Consider the following 26,208-nt stretch of genomic DNA (forward strand, 5'->3'; position numbering starts at 1 on the left):
CAATGTAACCAGTACTGCTTCTTATTCTGATTATTACTGCATTTTCTAGGCTACTGACATTAAATGACGTGGCACTGTATATATAATGCATTCCACTGCCATTCGTTTTTTCCAAAAAGACAGGCCTTTACCATGTCAGTGAAAACACACTTAGGACAGATTTTATTATTAATATAATTTCATAAAAACATCTTAAATACTATTTTAATAAAATCATGTGTACTTCAGACATTTTCTATGGAGGTGTAACAATCTAGTGCAAAAGGTACAAACCAAATCAGGAGCTCATTCTCTCAAGGCATTGGCAACCTTCACTTTATTTTGTCTGGGCTTTGCTGTTTTGGTGTGCATGCTTTCAAAGCCATCTCAAGGTCTGGTCTATAATCAGGAAAAAAGGTTTAAAAATGCATAGAATTAGTCTTAATGTTAACACAATGATGTTCAAGTGACACAAAGCAAAGGAAAGGGTAAAAAAGGACAGACCAGAAATAATAATTTTCTACATATGACTCATGTATATGTGACTTGATCCCCCCCACCATTTTTTTGGGGGGGGGAATGCATAAAGAAATCCACATAATGAATAAACGAAGCATAGCCATTCATAAGTATAATAAAACCACACATTCCAGACTGGCAGACCAGCTTATTACTTCCATACATCAGAAAAAGCTGAAAAAAACCTTGTAGGAGCCTGCGTCTGCCAGAGCTTGCAACATGGAGAAAAAAATTAGAAACGTGACTACTACGTGCAGACTTTCCTCTCTGGCAAGAAATATATTTTGGCAGAAGGATAGCTACTACTGTAAAACTTCTCTCAGACAAACTCTAGTAAGCATGCTATGATTTATTTTTTCTGCTGAAATGACCATTATCTACAGAATAACTATTCTACGATATTGTCAGATTCTCTTGGGCAGACACTACAGTGTTGTATATTTATTATTAATATTATTATAGAGAGAGTGCCACTGATCTAAAGGATGCTTTATAAGAATGCAAAGACAAGACCCTTGCTCTGAGAGGTTTACAATCAAGACAATGACACAAGGGAAACAACAGAAGGAGAAGAAAGCAGAGGCAGGGCAAAAGGGGGATGAATATAGAGTTATTTTTGATACGTAGGCTTATTTACAGTAGGGGGTTGTGCCAAAGATCACAAAAAAGGGGTTTTTGATAAGCCATTTGGAAGAAGCAAAAGAGGTGGCATCACAGAGGCATTCTGGAAGGCAGCTGCAGACATAAATGGCAGCTGGGGAAAAGGGCAGAATCAGGTGAGGAGGGAGCAGGAGACCTTCGGAGATGGGAGGGTGGTGGAGCTCAATGAGCGAAGGACTCAGGCAAGGTTGTGTTGGAATATAAGAATGGAGAGAGAATGTGCGGCAAAGGCCATGGAGGAGTTTGAAGGTAAGGATGAAAAGCTTGTGCAAGGTCCAAGTGTGGACAAGAAGCCAGTGTAAGGATTGACAGTTGGAGTGGGGAAGCTGTGGTCAAAATCACATGGTTAGAATGGCAAGAAAGATAAATGATTTGGTAGCAAACTGCTAGGCAGAGGTGAGGGTGACAAGTCCAGAGAGAAGATTGCTGAAGTCGGGGTGAAAGATGTCCAAGGTGTAGACTAGAGTTTCTGCCAAGAGGACAGAGAGGAAAGGCTGCATTTCTGAATTGCAAAGGGAGAAGTAGTAGGATGGTAATGGACAAGGTACGAGGAGTATATTACTGGAATACCATGTGTCAGTTCTGAAACACTGTCTTCTTTTGTCCTGTGTGCCCACTATGACTTTCAAAATGAAAGATGAAGCTAGAATATGTTGTGTTTTATACCAGCTTTACGTAAGTCTCTCTCTGCCCAGTAGGAATTGATTAAGTGCCTTCAAGTCGGTGTTGACTCTTAGCAACCACATAGATAGATTCTCTCCAGGATTATCTGTCTTCAACTTGGTCTTTAAGGTTTCTCAGTGCAGTAGGAATTACATGCCTTGAAAAGTATCCTGGAGTTCCTGCACCAAACCTCCCAGCTAGAGTGAGAAGCATCTACAACAAGGAGCTGTCCTAAGAAAGTGTAACCAAGTACAAAAGGAGCACAGGGCTCTTTGTACCCTTAACAGCTGTGTAGAAAGGGAAATTTCAGGAAGGTGTAGCTTTTCTTATCCCTGCATAATAAGCTGAATCTGCAACATTCTTTTACACAGTCATGGAAAGAAAAGGAATGTTGTTTTTCCTGTGTGGCTGGTCACCCTATTAGAACTTAACTTTCTGCTGTTTCAGGGAACCACACAAGGCCTTATTTGTGTCAGCCTCAGCTCTGAGGTAGCAGTCTCTTTCAATAAAATGAAATTGTATTGGAAACACCAAGTCTAAATACACACTTGTAATCTAACAGAAGAGACACCATGTTAGCTGATGCCTACACAATGCGCTCTGTTTCTCACCATAGGCTGGAGTTCTGTGCCATACTCATTATTATGACGACTTTTTTTACTTTTTTGATTGCTCTCCTCTGTGAACTTGCTGCTTTGATACACAAAGTTCTATTAAAAAAAATAACAAAAAGGTGAATTAATTTATTCCAGGGCTTGACAAATCTCAGGCACCAGGGAGCCATGGCACCTAGAAATGTTATGATGGTTCCTTAGACTAGGGTATTCAAAGGTAGAGTTATTTAATTAAATCTTTATTTGTTCGGGTCTAAGTATGTTACTTGTGAAGGGATATCCTCCCCTTTCACAATGTCTGTCACTAAGTCCAGTAATTTTTTCAAGTGTCCTAAATTTTTGTACTCGCTCCTAGATCCAAAGAAAATTTGTCAAGCCTGTTTTATATTATTTTAACAGTTTACAACCTAGTAAATATTTGAATAGGACTGACAATCCAAAAAAGGTTTTTCATTTGACTGACTGTTTTTTAGCCAATTGACTTCTTTGTTTTCTGAACAGATACGTTTCATAAATAAAGGCTTCTGCTCTTAATACAACAATGAGTTCGGCAACTAATAATACTGTACTGCTGTTGGTTTTGCAAAATGGTGATACACAATGAGCAGGATCCAGGCATAGCATTGTGCTACCATAAAGTGAGAAAATACACTGCTTTTCACTGCCACGCTCTGTTGCAAAACTGCTAGCAGAAGAAGACTAGAAGGACAACGATAACAACAGTGTCCGTACTCCAAGCCGCTGTGTGACCATGATGAGAGTGACCACAGAATCCGGCGGGCACAGCCTGCTCCCAAACAACACTTACCTGGGGGCAGGCACATCATGGAGCTTGGTCAAGTGGGAGAAGAGCAAAATCCTGCTCAAAGATGCCGGCAAAAAGCAGCGGCGGGGGGCGGGGGGGGGAGAGAAGGGCTAACCATCTGAGGTAGGAGGGTATGGGTGAAGAGATCCCCCACCCCACTCCCAAACTGAGGCACTGGGGATAGGAGTGCGGAAATATAGCTAGCATATACAGGGTATGAATGGCCTTAAATTGGTACATTTGTATCTTCAAAGATTTCTATCCCACCATGTGATGCATCAAGAAAAAAGCTAGCCTAAAATTGGCATGGAAGGAAAGCTATTTTTCCCCCAACTTTAACTGTTGCCACTGTGAATACTTACCATTAATTCTAGATCCATGAAATATGGCCTCTCTGGAGTTCCATCATTTGTTTCTATGTCAACAGTAAAACAAAGGAACAGGACATCCACTATAGTTTCAAATACTGATAAGAAGCTGTGGGCAACCAGGTAAGCAAAAAATGTAATCAGCAGAAGTGGAACTACCCAAACGTGTAGTTCCCGATGGTAGTTAAATGCCATCAAGCCTCCAAAAACTGTGAAACATACCACAAATACCTGTATGGAAATAAATGCAGACACTAGATTACAGAACCTGCTGATTTTAATCTAGTAACGATGCTAGATTACTGCTAGAATGGAGAATAGCCAGAATTTTTTCTTTGTCTCAGTAGCCCTGGTACATCCTGATCATCGCCTAGTACCCAGCAACACTAGCCTAAGTCTGCATAACTCCTCCTATATTCCATCTTAAGGGTATTATAAGCAGAAGACCTCTAGGCTCTTCACCATACCCATACAGCTTTCTTCTCTCCTCCTCCCATCTTTTTGCTTTGCTTTACTTTTAATCTGCTGCAGAGAACTGAAAGGTTGCTGCTCACAACTTTGTACCATTTTTTCCAGTTCTAATATTGGCCACTACATTTCAAAAGAAAGAGGAATCCTGGTTATCTAAACTGGAGCAGTTTGACTACCCTGAAGTTCAGCATTCAATCAATCAGCTGGGCACTAACCTGATTAACTTTAACCAGGTTCCTTGTGACTGTCGGAAGGAACGCAGCCAATATACTGATAGTATTGGATATGCAGGTGATAATGACATAATGAGGTCATTCACACAACCAAAAACAAGTGTCCTGCCCAGGTTTGGGAGCTGTGTGTGCTCCCAATTTTGGTTGAGTGGGAACAAACAACTAGGTAGAAGGAGGGAGAAGTGATTGTGTGGAATCAAGGTAGGATGAAAAGCTGGTTGGGGCAGCACTGTCCTACCCAGCAGGGGGATAAGGAGCTCACTGGTGGCTGTGGGATGAGCTTGACTGGTGCCAGCCCCGTGGTTATGTGTGCGTGTTAGTGGGCACAGGCCACACCCCCTGCATACTACATCATATGCAAGGGCAAGATGGACATGCTGCCCATCTGCCTGCTGAACTTGGCACTTTGTTTGCACACCATTGGGGTCAGGGTGAATGTGTTCTTTCTCTGCTTGGAGCACCAACCAAACTCCAATGGCACATGAATGAAGCACCCAGTGCAACAGGCAAAAGGGCAGAGCACCCATCACAAAGAGATTGGGGGCAAACAAGCTAGTCCGGAAGCCCCCCAAAGGTGTGGGGGAAAGTGGGGGCCAGCCTCTTGACGGCCCCCGGAAGTGCTCAGGGAGCCAGAGGATGCTTGTCCCCCCATGCTCAATGGTGGCCACATGCCTAATACCCAGCTTTCCCTAGCATCTGACCAAGGGAGGAGGAAAAGCTATCCTACCCAGCTTTTCCTCTAACCCTGGTTCCACATAATCACTTACTCCTCCTACCAAGTTGTTTGCCCCCAGCAACTGAAAACTGGGAGCACAAACAGCTCCCAAACCTGGGTAGGACACTGGTCCTACACAGTTTTCAGTTGTGTGAATGAGCTCGATGTTAAGAAAATGAAAGGATATTACCTTTCCCAGAAAGATGGTGAAGTCACCAAAGCAGTTGATTAGCACGGTAATAGTTGGATTCTTTGCTAAAATAAGCGTGGCATCTTTTGCTGAGGTACAAAAATTTGTCCCATTTATGGTTGTTGCTGTGTATGCATTCTGAAATGAGGATACAAGTTTATTTATTTTTTATATGAAGGGGGAGAGGTAAAAAATAGGAGGTAGAAATCTCAATCTAATGTTTACCTGGGCAAAAGTAGTCTTAAAATAAATTCTGATATCTATATTATATCTAATGTTATGTTCTATATAACATCTATATTGCCTCTCTATATCTCACATTATAATCAAACCTATTTTTCAGCACCTATACAACTACAGGAGAATCTCATTACTCACGGGGGTTCCATTCCTCGCCTACTTCCACAAGTAACAGAACTGTAACGATGCATTAGGGCTATGAGGAAAGAGGGGTTAGGTTCTAGGGTGGAGGGAAATATTTTTAAAAGCCACCAAACGGCCCAGAACTTACTCCATGGGTCCCCCATGTGGCCAGGAATGCTCGCCAAAGGACAAAATGCCCAACTGAAAAAAATCATTGGCCACGTCCAATTTTTTCAAGAAATGAGCCACAAAATGGGTCCTCTGTCTCTTCCAGACAAAATGGTGGCCGGAAGTGACTTCCACAGTCACATCTGGCCCTCTAGGAACCACGGATAAGTGAGTTTTAACCCATTATTATCCACTGATACTGGAAACAGGTGTCTATTACACCCCCCCTGGATACACAGAACGGTGAATAGTGGTTCTGCAAATAACTAGGTTATCTTGTATATTTTAAAGTGAAACTATATAAAGTGAAATCCTAACCCTGAGGATTGAGACAAAACTGAAATAAACTCTGTCCAATTTCATGTAAAGTACATTCCTCAAAAATCAGTTGAATATGTAAATGAAAGGAAAACTATGACCAGGTATTTGTAGCAATCTGAAAGTGGTTGTAGTTTGCTTAGAGAAATGGAAGATGGATTACACCATTCTTAAAGTATTTCAAAAAATCTAATTCTACATTGGAGTGCTTACAAAGACAGCAGTACACAGAAGCTACTTTGCAAAAAGAATGTGCAGATTCACAAAGTTTAATTGGGGATTAAAATATGGAACTTTGTGAGTTCTGGTGTGTGGGTGTGTGTGTGTGTGTAAGAGAGAGAGAATATGAATGTGTCAGCATCTGCTGGAACGCCTCACACAGATTGTCCAAAATTTATGTTCCCAATTTTTACTTTTTTCCTATAGTCAGAAAGCTTTTAAAATGAAGAGAAAAAAATAATTGCTGACCCTCAGAGTGTACAATTCACAATTCTAGTCAGAGAGAGAGAGTATATACACATGAACTTTCTTACAACAAAATCACTTCAGCAATTTTATGGAAGGTTTGCTTACCATCTTCTTAATAATACTGGCTGACATCCAGACTAACAAAGTGCACATGCACTGAACATGCAACATGTGCTATTGTGGGTGTGGGTGTCATTTTATCTCCCCTTCCCTCTGTAACTGACTGTGAATCCAAGAAGCTCTACACGTGAGCAGTGTGTAGAGCCTGGGAGGGTTCGGTGGGGAGAGCCAGCAGATGATCACCTGCGGAGCCCTGGGCGGACAGATCGGATGCCCACACAACTACCAGCTCCATCACGGCTTGTTTTAGCCTCGCGGTGGGGGACTCCTTGCGAGTCGCCACAGCACAGAGTTACGCTCTTGTAATCTCCAAAATGGGGTTAGCGCTTGCTCTGCTAACCTCATTTAAGGGAAGGGCTACCTTGGCAGGCTAGCTGCCAGAGAACCACCGGGCTCACCCGCAAGCCCGGTGGTTCTCATAATGGAGGAAAACCAGGCTGGGCTCCCACCCATCATGAGAACAGCCTCCAAAAATATACCCTTGAAGGTTACACAACCCTCAGGGTTATATGCTGGGGAGTCACAATTGGCTATAGAGGGAAGGGGAGATTGATCAAAATATCCCCCTCTTTCAAAGTGTGCATGCAGCATCACTGCATACATGCTTTGTGTGTCAGCAGCTGTGTATTCAGATTGGAACCAGAACTGTTTGTATTAGTCACCTAATAAACTACTATGCAAATTCCTTTCCTTGCAACTCCTCTAAAAATACTTTTATAGAGTGCCAAGGTATGTGTTAGTACATAATGCCAAGAAATATTCTGGTGGCTGTCAGCATTTTCTACCAAGAGATCATAGTAGAACATTCAAGTCCAGATGGATATAATAGTACATGAAGCATATACCTAACTTTGCTCTTGTTCTACATCTAGAATACTAACAGGGGCTATTCTCACGAGCAGCAAAAATCGGGCCAGGAGAGCCTAGCCCGATTTTTGCTGCTCGTGTAAACCACCGGGCTCGCCTAAGCGGCTAGCCCGCTTTTGCAGCCCTCCCCTAAGCCCAGGTTTGTGGAGCGCTCCGCAAACCTGGGCTTCCTGATCATGAGTAGCTGCTCGTGTAAACCACCGGGCTCGCCTAAGCAGGTGAGTAGCTGCAGCGCGGCTCCACGCCACGGCTACTCACAAGTAGACCCCCGGAGGGGAGGCGAAAAGCTGCCTCCCAGCTCCGAGGGTCTCCCCAGTATGCCCTGCGCGCTCGCGCAGGGCATACTGGAGCTTCTGGGGGCCGCACAGCCCCCGAGTTCCCCAGTCCCCGCCGGTTCCGTCACGGAGCCGGCAATCGTGTGGGCGGCTGATCCGGCTGCCCAGGGCTCCCTCCCTGCTTATGTGCGGGGAGAGCAGGCTTAGCCCACTCTCCCCGCTCACCCTTCTAAACCGAGTCTCACTGATCATGAGACCCGGCTCACAGTCTATTCCATAGTTGTAAGCCAGCACAACTAAAGAAGTTCATTGACATTTCTAGGGCTTTTGAGGCACAGTGTGTTCTCAGAACTGGAGGCAGTCACAAATGGTACTAATAATTATATCACTCTAGTTGTCAGTGATAACCCTTTCACGTATTTATTATCCCTAGATCCTCATGATCAAAAAAACAAAACAGCTAAACAGCTGGCAAAGAAGTTGCATATTGACACAAGATTCTAACAGGAACAAGATTATAATTCCCAAGCTGCAGACTGTGTGATCATGAACGGCAAAAGAGGATGTAACTTTATGTAGATTTTTTAAAAGGGTGCTTCTGATTCTAAAGAGGAACCACACACGTACAGACGCATGAATGCATCAGTCTAGATCCTGAAAATCAGAGCAAAATACCTGCAGATTTAGTTTGGAGTTTTCTTTTTTTCAACAAAGGTATAAATGTATGCTAAAGTTGCCCAGATATAAAAAATATCATCTCTTGAAGAACAAAGATTGTTAATCTCACACTAACAGAGAACCATCCAGTTTAATTAAACACTCTTCTCATGGAAACCAATTAGTTTTCAGCATGCAACAGGGCACTTAAATCCCTTTGATTAAAATGGATCTTAAGTGCGTTTCTCTGAATTGCACCCAGAGTTTATTTACCATACAGAGCCCTGATAGAAAAGGCTTTTGTGAAGTAGAACAGATTTTATTTTATTTTTAAAGTACAAACTTGATTTTGATTGATAACTACTTTAAGCGTGTTTCATTATGGGCGTATCTGTCCCCTAGTCCACATGTTCAGCCCAATTCTGTAGAAAAGGCAACCAAGATAATTACAACTACAGCACAAACCAGAAAGTCTGGTATGCTGACAATAAATTTCACCTAGCCCTCATTCTGGCAGTAGCATTATTTTGTTATCTATAACAAATTCAGCCCCTTAAGGTTTGAAGCCTGGGAACCAAAGACATATTTCTCACAGATAAATAAGGAATGGGATTGTTTACATATTTTGAAGTAGCACAGTAGGCGAGGGAAATATGTGGGGGGTAGTGGAGGGAATCCATCTGTACTTTACAACACAGAATGGATGTCAAGGGCCTTGGAAAAACTGACCTGTTCGTTTTTGTGAGAAAAGCCCTATGGCACAGGTCCAGGCCCTAAAGTTCCTAGCTTGTGAAGAATAATGGCTACTTTGTGTAACAGCTGAATTCAGTCTTCCACTCTAGGACTCTATTAAAATAAGCTCAGAGAAAAGAGGAGTGACATAGCAACAGAATCTTCTTTGAAAAGAAACCAAATACAAGCTGGCCCGACGCATGTTTTAGCTTCTTTGGCCTGCCGATACGTTCAGTATGGCGGTCTCCATTTAAGTTGCATACGGATCAGGATAGCAAAACCAATTTATCTACTTGTAGCACATGTGACTCTCTCTCAATACCCACATGTCAATACCCACATGTGAATTTGCCCAGTCTATGTGAGGGTAATTGAAGTCACTCATTATTACAGCTCTGTCTCTCTTTGATGTCGCTTTGATTTGCTTCTCCAACTCCAGGTCACTCACAGCGTTTTGATCCGGAGGGCTATAGCACATCCCTAGTAACACATTTCCTTTCAGTCCTCATATTGTCACCCATTTCTGGATTCAAGCATCTTACAGCAAAACCATATTTCATGCTACCTATACAACTTGAATCTGATTTATTCCAAGAGGAAATTTCCGCTTGAATTCTTATAGCTGCTAATAGGAAAAATTACTGAGAACAATACAACCTGTATTTAGTTATTTTCCATTGAGATCAATGGATTTAATATTTGCCTTTTAAAATATCTTTTTCATTGAGTTGTTTGGACAGAAAATTATACCTGGCTGCAGAATAATGATGATATTTTATCCTTTTGATAGTTGATATTTAAGCCTTTTGATAGTTCAGGGCTAGTAACTGTCTTGAAGATTCAGGGCTAGTAACTACCTTAAAGACAGTGGGCCTGTTCTCACCATCACTGGAAAGCGGGCTAAGGGAGCCTAGCCCACTTTCCAGTGGTCGCCGGAAATGGGCCCGGTGGTTTCAAGGTGGCTAGCCCGCCTAAATCCCCTTCCCCTTAAACGAGCTTAACGGAGTGAGCACTCCATTAACCTTGGGGTTTTTTTGCTTGTGTGCTGCCGTGGCACGCCGTGACACATGAGTAGACCCCCGGCCAGGACTCTACAAGCAGCCTCCTGGTCTCAGGGGTCCCCTCAGCATGCGCTTGCACAGGGCATTCTGGGACTTCCAGGGGCCGCGTGCTCCCCAATCCCTGCAGCCCCCAGTGGCTCTGTGACGGAGCCGGTAGTTGTGTGGGCAGCCGTTCCAGCCGCGCAGGGCTGCAGGCCTGATCGTCTGCGAGGAGAGCCCGGAAAGGCACTTCACAGCGGCTGACATCCAACTTACTCTGCACCCATGAGCCAGAGTTCTCTGTTGCATAAGAGTTGGTGATTTTCAGTGATCTCCCCTTCCCTCTTCAGCTGCCTGTGCCTCTTGACACTATGTTCCTGAGAGCTAAGGGACCCTCAAGGATATAATTTTGGGAAACACAAGTGGCTGCAGAGGGAAAGGGAGATTGCCAAAATTTACCCCTCCTACTCACATGATGGAAAACCCTTGCATGTCAGCACAGGATTAATCTGGATGTATTTATCCAAAACATTTTTATCTCATCGCTCCAGCACACTGCTGCTCAGATGGCTTACAATAAAACCATTAAAGTATCTACAATAAAACAATAAAAGGCAATAGAACATCATTAAAACACAATAAAACACACTGAGACTCACTAAAAGACAGCAGAATAAAATAGCTAATACATAAGATAAAATAAGATGAAACACCAGTCAGGACTAAAACCTATTAGCAATAGCACTTACATTTATATACCGCTCTATAGCTGGAAGCTCTCTAAGCGGTTTACAATGATTTAGCATATTGCCCCCAACATTCTGGGTACTCATTTTACCGACCTCGGAAGGATGGAAGGCTGAGTCAACCTTGAGCACCTGGTCAGGATTGAACTTGTAACCTTCTGGTTACAGGGCGGCAGTTTTACCACTGCACCACCAGGGGCTCATTAAAACCAGAAACACTATTATAGCCTGTTTTAAAAAGCTTATTTTTAAAAGGAGGGTTTTAAAATTAATCAAAGATGGAGATCGACAAAGTCTCTCTGAAAGGGCATTCCAAAAGCAGGGCCAGTCCTGGAAAAGCGTTCTCTTACTCTGGTCCCTGCCAACTGAATCTGTGTCAATTGAATCTGGGGCTGAGAGAAGGGCTCAATTTGACCATCTGAGGGCTCTGGCAGACTCCTAGGGGCAAATGTGGTCTGAAGATACCAAATAGCTGTGGGGCAACTCTGGCCGGGGACCAAATAGCTGGGAGGCCAAAATTTGGCTGGGGCCAAATGGCGAGGTGGGTGGGGCAACTTTTAGCATTATGGAGAGGGTGAAGTGCCACTTCCCAAGCCATGTAGGGATTTAAAGGTCAATACCAGCACGGTGAATGGTCCAAAGGCAAGCTGGCAACCAATGCAGCTGCTGCAGGATAGGTGCAATACTCGTGTAGGGACTAGCACCTACATGCATCTTTTCAGCAGCATTCTGGACCAGCTGAAGCTTCCAAAGGCAGCCCCACATAGCACTGCACAAGAGTTAGGCCAGCGCTGGACTGAAAAGGATCTAAACAACCAGTTTCATCCAGAGCTGTCTGGAGCTGAGATACCACCACATGCTGTAGCACCTTGCCCCCACATAGCAAGTTAGAGACTGGTTGGAAGTTGTCCAGGACAGCTGGGTCTATCGAAGGTTTCTTCAAGAGGGGCCTAATGACTGTCTCCTTGAGCAGGGAGGCTCTTCCCCTTGTGCCAGGGAGGCATTTATCATTCCTGATACCCAGGATCCCAGCCCATCTCTGGTCACTCTTAGCGATCATGAAGGGCAAGGGTCAAGTGGCAGCACTTGGAGTTGCAACAGGGCAACCTCAATTCAGTCTTCACCAGATAGTGATCCATCCATGACAATGACACTAAGGCCTCCAGGGTAACCCAAGTAATGTAATGTAATGTAAAACTTTATTTCGGTCGTAGACCAGCAAAGGTAACCCAAGTAGCACCACCATCCAAATATGACCAAAAGACCAAGTCGAGTGTATGACCTGCAATATATGCGAGTCCAGAAATCAACTGAGACAAGTCCCTGGTTATCATGGAAGACATGAAGTCCCAAGCAGACCTGGATAAGGCCGTTCCAGAGTGTACGCTGAAGCCTCCCAAAACTAATAGCCCTAAAGTTAGTATATGTTATAGTATATATAGTAAAGTTAGCCTTAATAGCCCTAAAGTTAGTATGTGTTATGCTGATGGGTAATGGATGTCAGCTATTACCCATAAACATAAAGTAAAGTGTGCAGTCAAGTCGGTGTGGACTCCTGGCGACCACAGAGCCCTGTGGTTGTCTTTGGTAGAATAAAGGAGGGGTTTACCATTGCCATCTCCCACGCAGTATGAGATGATGCCTTTCAGCATCTTCCTATATCGCTGCTGCCCGATATAGGTATTTCCCATAGTCTGGGAAACATACCAGCGAGGATTCGAACTGGCAACATTTGGCTTGCTAGTCAACTCATTTCCCCGCTGCGCCATTAGGTGGCTTACTATGAACATACCTTATATCAACTTCTTCTTAACAAGAACCTCAATTTTCATTCTGAGATATTCTATCCAAAATGTCAGTATCTACAAACAGCTTCAGCTCATATAGTATACCTGGTTTAAGTATCTTAGGCCTCTTTCTAGGCACCAGAAACAGCAAAAACAGCATTTGAACATGCACCTTGCACATGCATTCTCCTGGAGGAAAAAAAGTAGTAGTTAGTTTTTCCATCTTGAAAAATATGTTAAACCTGCTGTTTTAAACTTATGTCTTGTGATATCATACTATAGATACTCTTCCATGTGTGTAGACGTGTCAGGGAGTTATGTCCCCAAATCTATTTATTTGGAGAAGGCTTTGCACATGGGGATTTTATTTGGACATCAGATGTGTCACATGTAGAAAAAGCTACTAGACTGGCGAAATGGTACTGTAAGTAAGAGATTGCATTTGCTGCTTCTTTTTAGCCCACGCTCAATCAAAAGTATTGTTCCCAAGTAAATTTCTCTTATTTCAGGATCCCCATTTTCAGAGAACAGTGAGTGGATTTGGATGATATTTTTCTGGCCCAAGCAATTAAAAAGGGGATGAATCAAGAGTGCCCCCATCATGGCGTTTGTGGATGTCTCAGTGCCCTCCCAATGTGTTCCTTTATTGCAAGGGAGGAGCTGCTTATGCAAACAGTAATCATGTGAACAAGTGAGATCCAAATACTAGTTTAAGTGGCCGCTTGGATTAACAGCAACCCATGCAATAAAAAATTGCACCAGGAGAATGTTTGGACATCCACAACAGGTACATTCTTGCAGTTGCAGCATTCCCCTTTTAACCGTGTGAACTGAACGTGGCTCAATGTGAACTTTTTCTGATGTGGAGTACTATTGCTATGAAGTTTCTATCTCTTCTGCCCATCAAAGCAGAAGCACCAAAGCAGCTACACATCTAAGGCAGGGTTGTGCCAAACAGTCTCCTGTTTTGATTTTTCAGCTCAAAAGTAATAGCTGACATCCCACCAACTATGCTGAAATCCTGCATGCAGAGCACTTCCCCGGCATTTAGTAATCCCGAGTTCTACTGTGTGGGCAGGCAATTTTCACAGCTCTCTCCTTCCCCTCCTTCACTCTTCAATGCCCATAAATATGTCCATGTGGATTGCATAGTCATCAGAACATAGTTTTGCATGTTAAGGGGCACTTCTGGGGGAAAGGTGTGTGCAGCACCTCCATATCATTAGTGAGGATGTTGGCTAGTGTCGGCCAGTGCTTTCAGGGTGTGGCAAAATATTTCCTTGCAACCTCTTTTATTGTGTGTATATTGCTATTTTTTCCAATCCTGTTCAATTATTTTCCCTATCTGCTGTGCTTTCCCATCATTCCCGCCCTCCAGTTACTTCCTTTACATGGATGAATCAAATGAGGATCCCTTCCGATCAAATATTACATGATTGTGAATGAGATGACATCACAGCACTATGTAGCCAATTAGATTTGATTAAGTGATTATGTAAGTGATTAGCATCCCCTGCTAAGTGGGCAAAGAGGCACCTTTTACCGTGGTGATTCTCCTTATTTAGCAGGGGGAGAGTAACTGACCCTATTCACCCCCAGCACAGTACTTCCAGTGACTGTTGCTGGTGTGTGTCTTAAGTTTCTTTTTAGAATGTGAGCCCTTTGGGGACAGGGAGCCATCTTCTTTGCTTGTTATTTCTCTTTGTAAACCGCCCTGAGCCATTTTTGGAAGGGCGGTATAGAAATCGAAGAATTATTATTATTATTATTATTATTATTATTATTATTATTATTATTATTAGTCACAGAAGGCAAATGAAGCCAACTGAGAAGAATAGCATGAAAGGGTTATGTAAATGAAGAGATAAACATTTTTGCAGGAACTGCTTCAGACATAGATCTAATTATTCATGCCAGAGGCTTCTTGGGAAGTTTAGTCTTGCGATTAACCAGTGATCTCCAATGTACTGTTGTACATAATTATAACATTTGTGCAGACCTCAAAAACCTGAGCCGTCAAGACTATTTGTTCTGCTTCTGTCATAAATGGAAAATAAAAGCTACTTTTTATATAGCTGGAAAGAAGAGTTTTAGAACTACATAAAAGGTAGATTTTTATTGTAGACAAGTGAATTTTGGCCCATTGAATAACGGGCGCTAGTAATGGCGCTCCTGGCCCCCCGCCGCCATTCCCCCTCCCTCCGCCGTACCCCCCCACCTTTAAGGGCCAAATCGGCCCAAGCACTTGCCCCCACCAGGCCGGGGAGACGGAGGCCGGGACCGGGGGCGGAGCAGAGGCCATGTAACTTTAAAAAAAAAATTGCTCCCGCGGCCGACGCCGCCGTCCGCCCACCCTCCCTCCCAGTTGCCGAGTCCCCCTTACCCTGGCCGACTGCTGTCGGCTGAAGACTGCCCTCAATTTAAGAGGCAGAGAGGAGCTCGCAAGCAGAGCTCCTCTCTGTGCAAAGCCTCTTGCCGAACTGCCGCTTTGGGCGCTTGCGTCCCTTGCGCCCAAAGCGGCAGTTCGGCAAGAGGCTTTGCACAGAGAGGAGCTCTGCTTGCGAGCTCCTCTCTGCCTCTTAAATTGAGGGCAGTCTTCGGCCGACAGCAGTCGGCCAGGGTAAGGGGGACTCGGCAGCTGGGAGGCAGGGTGGGCGGTCGGCGGCGTCGGCCGCGGGAGCAATTTTTTTTTTAAGTTACATGGCCTCCGCTCCGCCCCCGGCCTCCATCTATTTTGGCCGAGGCGGCGGCTCTGCTGCCGCCTCGGTCACTTTCCCCTGCCGCCGCCTCTCCGGCTTCTTCGGGGCGGCCGCTTCTGGCCGCCCAAGATGGCTGCCGGTGCCGGCGAGCGTGTCTCCCTAGCCCTGTTCTGCGCCTGCGCTTCGCGCAGGCGCAGAACAAGGCAGGGAGGCACGGACACCAAGCATTTTATTAGAGAGGATATTAACTGCGAGGCCGAGATGAGCAAGCCGCAAAATACTTTCATGCAAAGCTTTCAAATGTTTAATTTATAGATAACATTTTGAAATAAGCATGCTTAAAATCAGAAATCAAAATCTAACATGAATCCTGGAAACAAGCATTGCTTTCGGGGGATGGGGCTGTGCCATTGGATCTTCCCTCACCAAGGGAACTGAAAGCAGACCTTAGCAGCTATTTACTCTAAAAGGGGTTGTCCTTGTAAACAGTCACCTTCAGCAGAAGGTGGCAGTTCATCACCTAAAAAGGAAGAGTGGTCAAAGTTCTAATTTAGAACCTTGAATTATAGAAGGTTCTGGTTCCTTGTCAACTGGAAGATGATAGGAACCACAACCTTCCATAATCCTTTTATGGTTTTAATCCATGAAATCTTCCCAAATGCCTATTGCAAAAACAATACACTAACCCCCACAAAAACAAAAACAAAACAAAAAACCCCAAACACCACCCATGGGTACCCTCTTCTGAGAGCCAGGTTCCAACAGAAAGGGAGCACAGAGGAAAAAAGCTTGCACCATCAGATATGGAGCTGCTGTCTGGAGATTTGTCAAACCTAGTCTGAGTAGTTTCTAGATGTCTGTTTGGGCTGCCTTCCAGGGGAAGCCATCAGGGGATGGACACTTGTAATGATATAATGCAAAGATTGTTTCAATTCACTTTTTATGTTGTGAGTCTTTGGGATGGGATAGGCTACAAATCTAAATAATACACAAACAACAGTCATGCTACATTACATGCTAAAGTCTACATTCTTACCTGTGCTCACATAGTATTACCTTCCCAGACTAGATTCCTTAACTGCTGTACTACACAACAGAAAAGTGCAAGCCTACCTTTTCTTTCAGGATGTTATAAATAGACAATAGAATAATCCTTGGGATTCTCACTATTGTGATTAAAAAGGACCCTTTCACAACTGTTCCCAGATGATAACAAAAAAGAACTGATATGGAAGACAGGACTGGATGACTTGGTGGTTTACTCTTATTTCTAGAACAAAAAATAAACAAACATATAAAATACACAGAAAATAAAATACAAGCAACAGTATAGTTACTAAAATCCTTCTAGGGCCTGGCAGTACTCAGATGTTTATTGACCTCAGAATAAAACGAAACCAAACCCATAGACTATTATATTGGATGAATATAAATCTTAGACCACAATAATTTCCATACTCCCATCCCAATCCTGAAGCCTTGCCATGCATGTGAGGACTTCACTAGCCATATGATACTCTGCAAAACACAGGCTATGAGCAGAGGAATGCTCTTAAGTTAACAACAGGAGTTCTCTCTTATAAGCAGCCAGGGGGTTCCACAAATGAAAAGAATAGGGTAACCCTTGCTCACACAGGATTTCATATTCTCTCTGGAGCCCTGGGGAATCTGAATTCTGTAGTTGTTACACATCCCTGATCCTGGTATTTCTCTTGGGTTCAGGAAAGCGTTTTCATGAACAAAAAGCTGCTATGTCCAGTAAAAAGAATGGGGCAGCTCCCACGTACCAGAGATCCACATATATGCCAGAAAAGGACAAAAGATTATAAAAGATATCCTAACTAGAAAAACTCCTACAAAATTCAAAATACATAATCCATCCAGATTAATCAATTTCTTTGTCCACACTAATGTACTTCATTCAACTTTGTTATTTCTTTGCCAGTTCTTATTTATTTCTCTTGATTGGGGCTTAAAGGACAGAATTGGGTCTTTTCTCCTAAAAAAATTACAATTAGCATTGCTACAGAAAAATGCTGACTTTACTCCCAGAATTGGCTTGTTCAGCTGAATTTTCTGTCAGTTTTGGTAATAAAAGATCAGAAAGCGTCAACAGGTTTCAGAAGTATTATAGAGGATTCATCTCCTGTGTTTGCTATAGCAGCTCAGAGTTCTTAGATTCCTCAGCACCCTGTTGACAATCACTCTGTATATAGTACTTCAGTACAGTTTACATTGGTGAAGCAGTTTGAAATTATAGAATACTGTATGAACAATGACCAAAATTAAGAAAGTATTTGTTTTGCTTTATAACAGAAGAAAAAATTCAAAATCTAGATTTCTGTGAGAAGCTTTTAACAGTGATCTTATCAGGAACTATGAAAAGCACTTATAACAGAGCTTCTTAAATGCCGTTTGCATTCAAGTACCTACTAATTTCAATCCAGAATTTGAGTCAGAAAGGAATGAAATGTGAATCAGGCATTAAGTAAGTCACTCTTTATAATTATTCAAGCATTCTCTGCCATGATCTTTAAAAATGGAAGCAGTGTATGCCAAAGAACAAGGGCAAGTGGGTGGTGAAGTCTTGCAAATACATTTTTATTAAATCTTCACCTAAGCAGGAATTCAAATAGACATAGCCGCATCAGACTAAGTATCATAGTAATACAATCCTTACAGCCATTCCATAGTAATAGCTACACTACAGCTACAAGGCTGTATTTATATATGCATGCACCACATTATTTTCAATAGGAAATACCAGGAAAATGGTATGCATTCATTTTAGTTCTTCTGGCCAGGGGAACAGTTTAGGGGTAAATGCTGGATTCCTATATTTAAAAAAGGGCTGTGACATACTTTCCAAAAGACATCATTCTTATGTGTCTGAAAAAGATTTTATCTCACTTTGAATTTAGTTTAATCAAAATGTCTCTTACATGTGAAACTTTCTGTAACACTTGTGGAAAATATTATTGCAGAACGTCAAAATAAAAATACAAACCAGACATGGGACATACACAAAGGGCAAGGATTATGCCTTCAATAATCATTAATTTCTTATTAAAGCCAAGAGGAGGAATTTACCTGTATTATTAGCTAAAGTGTATTCATTAAAGAAAACAAACTGCAAGTTTTAGAGTGTATTTGGATAAACAGATCAACAAATCTACAATTGCCTCATTCTACCTAAGTTACAAAGAACAAGCTCTGTTAATATTTCAGGTCATTCTTGACTCCAAGCAAGAAAGAAAATAGAACAAAGGCTTTAGTCTATTATCAAACCAGTTATGCAAAAGGTATAAGTAAGGGACAGCTACAAAACTTAATGTGGTATGGGCCCTGGTTCTCCAGCCCATGTGGCATCACCTAACTTCAGAACTAGATTCAAGGCCACCTCAACAGTAGCTGGGCAGGGTACACTTACATGTACAGCTGCTGAGACTCAGGTTATGGAGGGATACTCCAGTATCCTCTTACAGCCATAACTGAGTATCAGTTATGGCTTTGCTTGAGGAAGAGATAATATAGTGTGCTGAGTTACATAAAGTAACTTTGGAGGTTAAGAGTACTGAGATGGGATCATGGGAGCGTTGCGAGATTCTTATGCAGATTTTCTTAGCCCATTTAAGTGGCAGGCTACTGTGTAACATGATGTGTAGCTGCTCCTACAGGCCTACTGGAAGCAGAGCTGTGAGGCTCAGAAGAGAATCTTAAGTGAAGAAGATAGCCCTGCTGCTACCACTGCAGCCTTCTTTACAACATGAGCAATCAGAGCTGAATTTCTTGCTTGCTGAGATGCCCTCATTGCTTTGGCAAGGGGTGTGTTAATCTTGCAGTTACAAAATGCTTAAATGATCTACGTTCACAACATTAACTGGCAACTTGCTTACATAAGAATTAAAAAAAATTCAAATAGTTGTGCAGTGATCCATCCTTTTTCAACTGCAAAATAAAACTAATTCAGATATGTAATACTATAGCACCAGAATACTTTACCATTTTCAAACACAGTCTTGTACTTTTAAAGCCCATTGATTTTAGTGGGATAACATTAAATATTTACTTATCTCTCTCAGTGCTGTAAGTGGGACTTTCTATCTTTGATAGGATTTTTTAAAATTAAATAGTAGCAGTCACAATATCCCCATTTCACAGACTGGGCAGAAGTGGTAGAGCGCTAGAGATTTGTCTGAAGCTACCCAGTAAATTTATGGCTGAACTGGGATTTCCACCTCTGTTCAAAATCACTGGCCAACATTGCCAGTCAGTTAAAGCTCCCAAATATTTCTAAAATAAAAAATAAAAAATGGGTGTCTGCATAGTCCACACCACAAATCAGCTTTGTAAATAGCCTCTTGCGAGAATAACCAAGGATTTTTTAAAAAGTAGTTTCAAGATGCTGAATCCTACTTTCAAAAAATCATAACAGAGTAACTGTTAAATGAACCACTATTTCTTTTATAAAATTAAGGCCTCTAAGGAATGCATCTTTCATCTAAAATAAAAGAAAGCAAAGTACAGTTTCAGTATTGTTGTTTCAGGTCAAACAGATGTCCCCTGTAAAGCTAATCCAGCTGAAACAACTCTACACCCTCCCCACTTTTAATTCCGCTTATGGAGAGGCTGCAGAGTGCCTAATGGATTGCTTTGTGTGGTGAGGAAGCAGGTTTGCTGAGGTAAAGGCAGTTCTATTTCCTGTAATTGCTTACTAGCTGAAAGGAAAGGCTCTGTGTGGAATGTGACAAACAAATATTTTGTGGCATGCTACTGCCCCCCCCCACCCCAAATGTGGATAACATTCTTGCTTTGCTCTTTCTATATCTATTCTATTACTCCACTGCATTGGTTTAACGATTTCTCTGTGCTGGCAGAGCATGTCATAGGTATCAACACTATCAAAATTCATGCTTTATTTTGCAAATACAATGTTTTCACATAAACAGACAGAGGCGCTCCTTGGAACGGACTTTCGGGTAGAAGTCTGGTCCTCAGAACTGGGGGGGGGGGGTGGTGGCACGGGGGGGGGGGGGGCTCTAAATGTCCCAGGTGGCTGAGCACACTGCTCCCATGTGTTGCACTGCGCAGGCTCGGGGAAGCTGGAAGTAGTTTGCCTGCTCCAGACCCAGCCAGGCCCAGTGCCTTAGCCACCGCAATGGAGACAGTCTGCTGCCACTCGGCTCTAAGCCCCCACCTCCCAGCCCAGCCATGCACAATTGGAGATTAGGTGGGACACGAGCGGGCCGCAAGCATGGGCAAACTGCCCTCAGAGACAGTGCCACCTTTGCACACACACCCCAGCTTCCACTGGGACACAGGAGATCGGCAGGAAGCAAGTGGGCTGCAGCCACCCTCAGAGAAGCAAAGAGAGCAGGCAAGCAATGTGGCTACTTCCAGCCTCTGGTGGGACATTGGGAGGGGGGCAAGGCCAGCTCAGGCCCATAGCTCAAGCCCACTGCCCAAACAGAGCATGAGATGGTATGTGCAGGTCAGTGGGACATATCTTCTTTAGAAATTTTTTCTTATAAACACAAAAAAGTTTCCAGCTTTTCCCCTGTAAGAAATAGTACATTGCAGCTTATGATGTGGAAGACAAAAGGAAACGGAAGGGAAGGGAAGGGAGGAAAGTGGGGGGGGGGGAGAAAAGAAAGAAAAGTCAAATCTGGTGAAGCCAAATCTGAGCTATGCAAAGGAAAGCCAAAAGGTATACTGGTGCTCTTCGTCTAGCAGAAGGGGAAAGCCTTCTTGTTAACTCGGGAAAATAGTGGTGGGATCAGCACCTCTAACTGGCATGACATAAATCAAATCAGTCCTGACTTATACCACACACAGGGGTTAAGCTGGATGGAGGAACAGGAAGATGTCTTCAGCATCAGAAATGAATACTTCTGTGCAATCTTGTACACTGAATCAGTGCCAACAATAAAAGTACAGGTGAAACTCGGAAAATTAGAATATCGTGCAAAAGTGTATTAATTTCAGTAATGCAAATTAAAAGGTGAAACTGATATATGAGACAGACGCATTACATGCAAAGCGAGATAAGTCAAGCCTTAATTTGTTATAATTGTGGTGATCATGGCGTACAGCTCATGAAAACCCCAAATCCACAATCTCAGAAAATTAGAATATTACATGGAACCAAGAAGACAAGGATTGAAGAATAGAACAATATCGGACCTCTGAAAAGTATAAGCATGCATATGTATTCAGTACTTGGTTTGGGCCCTTTTGCAGCAATTACTGCCTCAATGCGGCGTGGCATGGATGCTATCAGCCTGTGGCACTGATGAGGTATTATGGAAGACCAGGATGCTTCATTAGCGGCCTTCAGCAATTCTGCATTGTTTGGTCTCATGTCTCTCATCCTTCTCTCGGCAATGCCCCATAGATTCTCTATGGGGCCAGGTCAGGCGAGTTTGCTGGCCAATCAAGCACTGTATACTTTTCAGAGGTCCGATATTGTTCTATTCTTCAATCCTTGTCTTCTTGGTTCCATGTAATATTCTAATTTTCTGGGATTGTGGATTTGGGGTTTTCATGATCTGTACGCCATGATCATCACAATTATAACAAATTAAGGCTTGACTTATCTCGCTTTGCATGTAATGCGTCTGTCTCATATATCAGTTTCACCTTTTAATTTGCATTACTGAAATTAATGGACTTTTGCATGATATTCTAATTTTCCGAGTTTCACCTGTATATATCATTTCTATCTATTTTTACTTTTTACATTTACTAAGAAAATATGTGTGCCCCTTAGGAACATATTTTGGAAGGTGAAGAATACTAACAAAGGCAGGGAGAATCAGCAAAGATTGCATCCCCTTCTCCCCATGCACATGCTCTGCCTCTTGGCAAAACTGACTGAGCTTGGAGCAGCCCGTTAGCAGAAATGCTCCAATATGTTAGCCTCTGTAACCAAGTAGAAAATATGTAACTGCATCCCAATATTTCTTTCCCTGAACAAAGTCCTGGAACTGAACTGGTTTGCACACTGTTGACACTATATACTCACCATATACTCAATACCTGAACAATCTGCCAAGCGAAACTTACAATTAGGGATGTGCATGAATTGATGGTGGCTACTGTGCCACTGCTACTCAAGGGGTGCTGGGGGAAGGGGCGCTGCCGGAGCAGGAAGCTGCATCGTGGCGGAGGAGCAGGAATGGATCTGTTCTCCTCACTCTTAAAAAGTGCCTGAGCTGAGCTTCGAATCAGTGCATGAATCTCGATTCGTGCACGTCCCTACTTACAATTGACATAAGCTAATAAATCAGTCCCACACACAGAAACAAGCTTGCACAACTGGAAAGATATCAAGTTACAAAAAGATGAGTAATAAATATGACATGAAGAAAATGGATCTTTATTATTCTAAGTGATGATGATGATGATGTTCTACTATAATGAAAATAAAAACATGATATTAAGTAAAATACTTTTAAAATATAAGAGAAAGATTGTGCCAAGAGGTTATAGGAAAGTGTTTTGCACAGCATAATATGACGAATTTATAGTTTGGACTGCAAAAACTTTGAAGGTTGGCTCTCAATACAATGAAAAAGAGGGATAAGTGGAAAATTAATTTACAATGATTGCCAATACATGAATTCTTCTGGTATTACGCAGTTCATTTCTGGCAAAAACAAAATAAAGTCTAGGATAAAAGAAGTTCTAAAAAAAACTAGAACAAAAAAACCCTTCAGCTTATGAGAAGAGTGAAGGCAAAATCCCTCACGTACCAAAAAGCACAGATATTGGACATTAAGGTGCCTGCCTTAATTTCCACTCCATGTAAGAAGTAAGAACTTATGCTTCTTACTAAGACTCACATACTGCTCTTGCTTAAAACTTAGCATCCATGCACCCACACTGTCTTTCCCTTGATGGTCTAGCTCAGTCCTCTTCCTATGCAGATTGGGAGCAACACTGAAGTCAGCAATCTGTTTTCTTTAATAACAATAAGGCAGCTTGTAGATGCTAAACTTTTAATTCTGACAACATTGCCTACAAACATGAATAGCAACATGTCATGTGCAAACATACAAATGTAGCAACAGATCACCCACAAGCACACACAACACACAGCAGCATGCCATCACACATGCAGCAACATAACACACGCACAAACAGATGAAGCTCCCCTTGCCCCCTCCCTTCCCACAAATACACACTCTGCAGGTGCAGTTTGATCACCTGACAATGGCCATTTCCTTTTGGAAAGAAGGTTCCACCAGGGAAGCTGCAATCTACCAAAGAGACATGAGTTGCACTACTTGCCCGTATGTAAATAAGTGATTTTAAATTGGAACTTTGAAATCTCATAACTTTAAGAATATAGAATGGATTTTCATCAAACCAGCAAGAGGACTGAGGGGCAAGGTGAGAGGCTTGAACTCTGCCAGCTAGTCTGGTAGATGGATTGCTGCCTCCCACCCCTGCTACCAGCCTACAGGATCAGCTCTGCTCTGCTGTTGCTTGGCTGCCCTCACTGGAGCTGTGGCCTTCCTCCCTGATCAGCTATATCTGAGGGCATTAATTACCATTAGCCAAGTCTTGGAGTCTCTTGTGAGAGGAGAGACTCTGGTTTGCGGGGGCTTATAAGGATGGAGGGTGCGCCAGAGGCGGTATGGCCGCCGGTAGGCAGCCAGTCTGTAGGTCCAGCTGAAGCCAGCGGCCAAAGGGGGCTGGCCTTTGATGCTGGGCTTTTGGTGTGGGACAGAGGGCTGGGGCAGAGTATATTCTTTTATGGCCGTTTTAGAAGCTGAAGCTGTTTAGATAGCTTCTGTTGTCTGGGTCTTGGGTGAGATCAGTCTACCACGTGCCTAGGCTTCTCTGGAGATTGGGGGGGGGTGTCCACAGATTATGGGGTGGCTATTCCGGTGGCGGTGGGGAAGAGAAGAAGTAATGTCGGCAAGTCAGCAGGCCATTACAGGGGAAGGGAAATCAGAAATCTAATAGATGTTTCCCTTTCCAGCTGTCCAGCCAGCTCTTTGAACTCAGGGAGCAGTGCCAACTACCCACAGAGCCTCACCTTGCTCCTTTGTAATGCCAGGTTAGTCCAGAATAAATCAGCAATCATCCATGAACTGGTTATGGATGAGGGGGCCAACCTGGTGTGTATTGCAGAGAATTGGTTGGGGGAGGCTGGTGGCCCAGGCTGGTCCCAGCTTCTCCCTCCAGGGTACTCTGTTGAGGAACAGGTGAGAGGATATGGGTGGGGATCTGGAGTGGCTGTGGTCTACAAGAATAACATCTCCCTTGCCAGGATCCCTGCTGAAGTGTCTGACCATATTGAATGTATGTATTTAAGTTTGTGGATCAGGGATAGACTGGAACTTCTGTTGGTGTACTGACCACCCCGCTGCCAAAGAGAGTCCCTAACTGAGCTGACGGACTTGGTCTTGGACTTGGCAATGGAGTCTCCCAGGCCTGTGGTGCTGAGCGACTTCAATGTTCACTTTGAGACCAATTTGTCCAGGGCGGCTCAGGAGTTCATAGTGACCATGACAACTATTGGCCTATCCCGAGTGGTCTCAGAACTGACTCATGTTGCTGGTCACACACTTGATCTGGCCTTTTTTACCTTGATCAGGGTGGTGTTCTGTGGGTGGAGACTCCTATGATTTCACCATTGTCATGGATGGACCACCATCTGGTTAAGGTTGGACTTACAATCATGTCCCATCTCCGCAGGGGTGAGGGGCCAATTAGGATGGCCCACCCGAGTAGGTTATTAGATCCAATAGGATTCCAAGAGGCCTTGGAAGAATTTAGTGTTGGCTCTGCCAGCGATCCTGCTGATGCCCTGATGGAGAACTGGAACAACAAACTCACCAGGGCAGTAGACTTGATAGCTCCTAAGGAACCTCTCCAACCTACTTCAAAATTGAAGTGGCAAAGTAGATAACCAGAGTGCAAGTGGAGGAAGACTCAACTCGAATCCGACAGATTATAACATAGAGCGCATTTGAAGACTTATGCTCAGGCAATCACAAAGAAGTGATTCTTTTCTGCCCATATTGCATCCACACGCTCACGTCCAGCAGGGTTGTTTAGGGTTATGAGATGGTACACGCCCCTCCTCCCTTCAATTAGAATTTGGAACCACCAATTACCAACTGTTAAGTTTTTAATGAGTTCTTAATGAGAGAACAATTTGTATTGGAGCAGCTAACAAAGTTGCTTATTAATTATTATTAATTATTATTATTTTCTTTGTGGATAAAATCTCTCATATTCGGGCCAACAGACTCAGACACCACAATTATTGCAAAGTCTAATGCTCAGGTGTCCAGCAACAACTCTTATGTGGTTAGGTAGGATCACTTTCAGTTTGTGATTCCTGATTATATGGATAAGCTACTTGGAATGCTGCAGCCTGCCACATGTTCTCTTGACCCTTGTCTGACATGGCTTATATTATCTGGCAGGAGGGTTGTTGTAGAAGGCCTGGTAGATATTATAAATATTTCTCTGAGAGAGGGCAGGATGCTTCCCTATCTTAAGGAGGCAATCATTAGACCTCTTCTGAAGATGTTATAGATGGGGTCACACTTCCCCAGAAGGAACAGGTAAACAGTCTGGAAATGCTTCTGGATCCAAACCTCTCCCTGGTGTGGTTGAGGTGATGGCCAGAGGTACTTTCTATCAGCTTTGACTGATACACCAGCTGCATCCGTTTCTTGAGATAAATGACCTCAGAACAGTGGTACATATGCTGGTAACCTCTAGACTTG

The 26,208-nt window shown here is 43.2% G+C and overlaps 1 protein-coding gene across 25 annotated transcripts in view; it reads right to left on the reverse strand.

Annotated features, from left to right (window-relative positions):
• The window catches only part of SLC44A3 (solute carrier family 44 member 3), a 215,791-nt gene that overhangs the window by 8,904 nt on the left and 180,679 nt on the right, over positions 1-26,208 (reverse strand). For 23 of the 25 annotated variants that reach the window (XM_053244977.1, XM_053244983.1, XM_053244986.1 and 20 more), the window contains 6 exons: positions 16,571-16,727; positions 12,864-12,947; positions 5,218-5,355; positions 3,603-3,839; positions 2,433-2,531; positions 136-378 (listed from right to left, as the gene is read on the reverse strand). In XM_053244977.1, coding sequence (XP_053100952.1) covers positions 367-378; positions 2,433-2,531; positions 3,603-3,839; positions 5,218-5,355; positions 12,864-12,947; positions 16,571-16,727 — 727 coding nt within the window. In that variant the 3' untranslated portion in view covers positions 136-366. Of the gene's footprint in view, positions 1-135; positions 379-2,432; positions 2,532-3,602; positions 3,840-5,217; positions 5,356-12,863; positions 12,948-16,570; positions 16,728-26,208 lie in introns of those variants that run through there. The other 2 variants (XR_008306035.1, XR_008306036.1) reach the window with 2 other exon arrangements.

The sequence above is a fragment of the Hemicordylus capensis genome, chromosome 4 (assembly GCF_027244095.1).
Source record: "Hemicordylus capensis ecotype Gifberg chromosome 4, rHemCap1.1.pri, whole genome shotgun sequence".
In the NCBI taxonomy this organism is placed as follows: Eukaryota; Metazoa; Chordata; class Lepidosauria; order Squamata; family Cordylidae; genus Hemicordylus; species Hemicordylus capensis.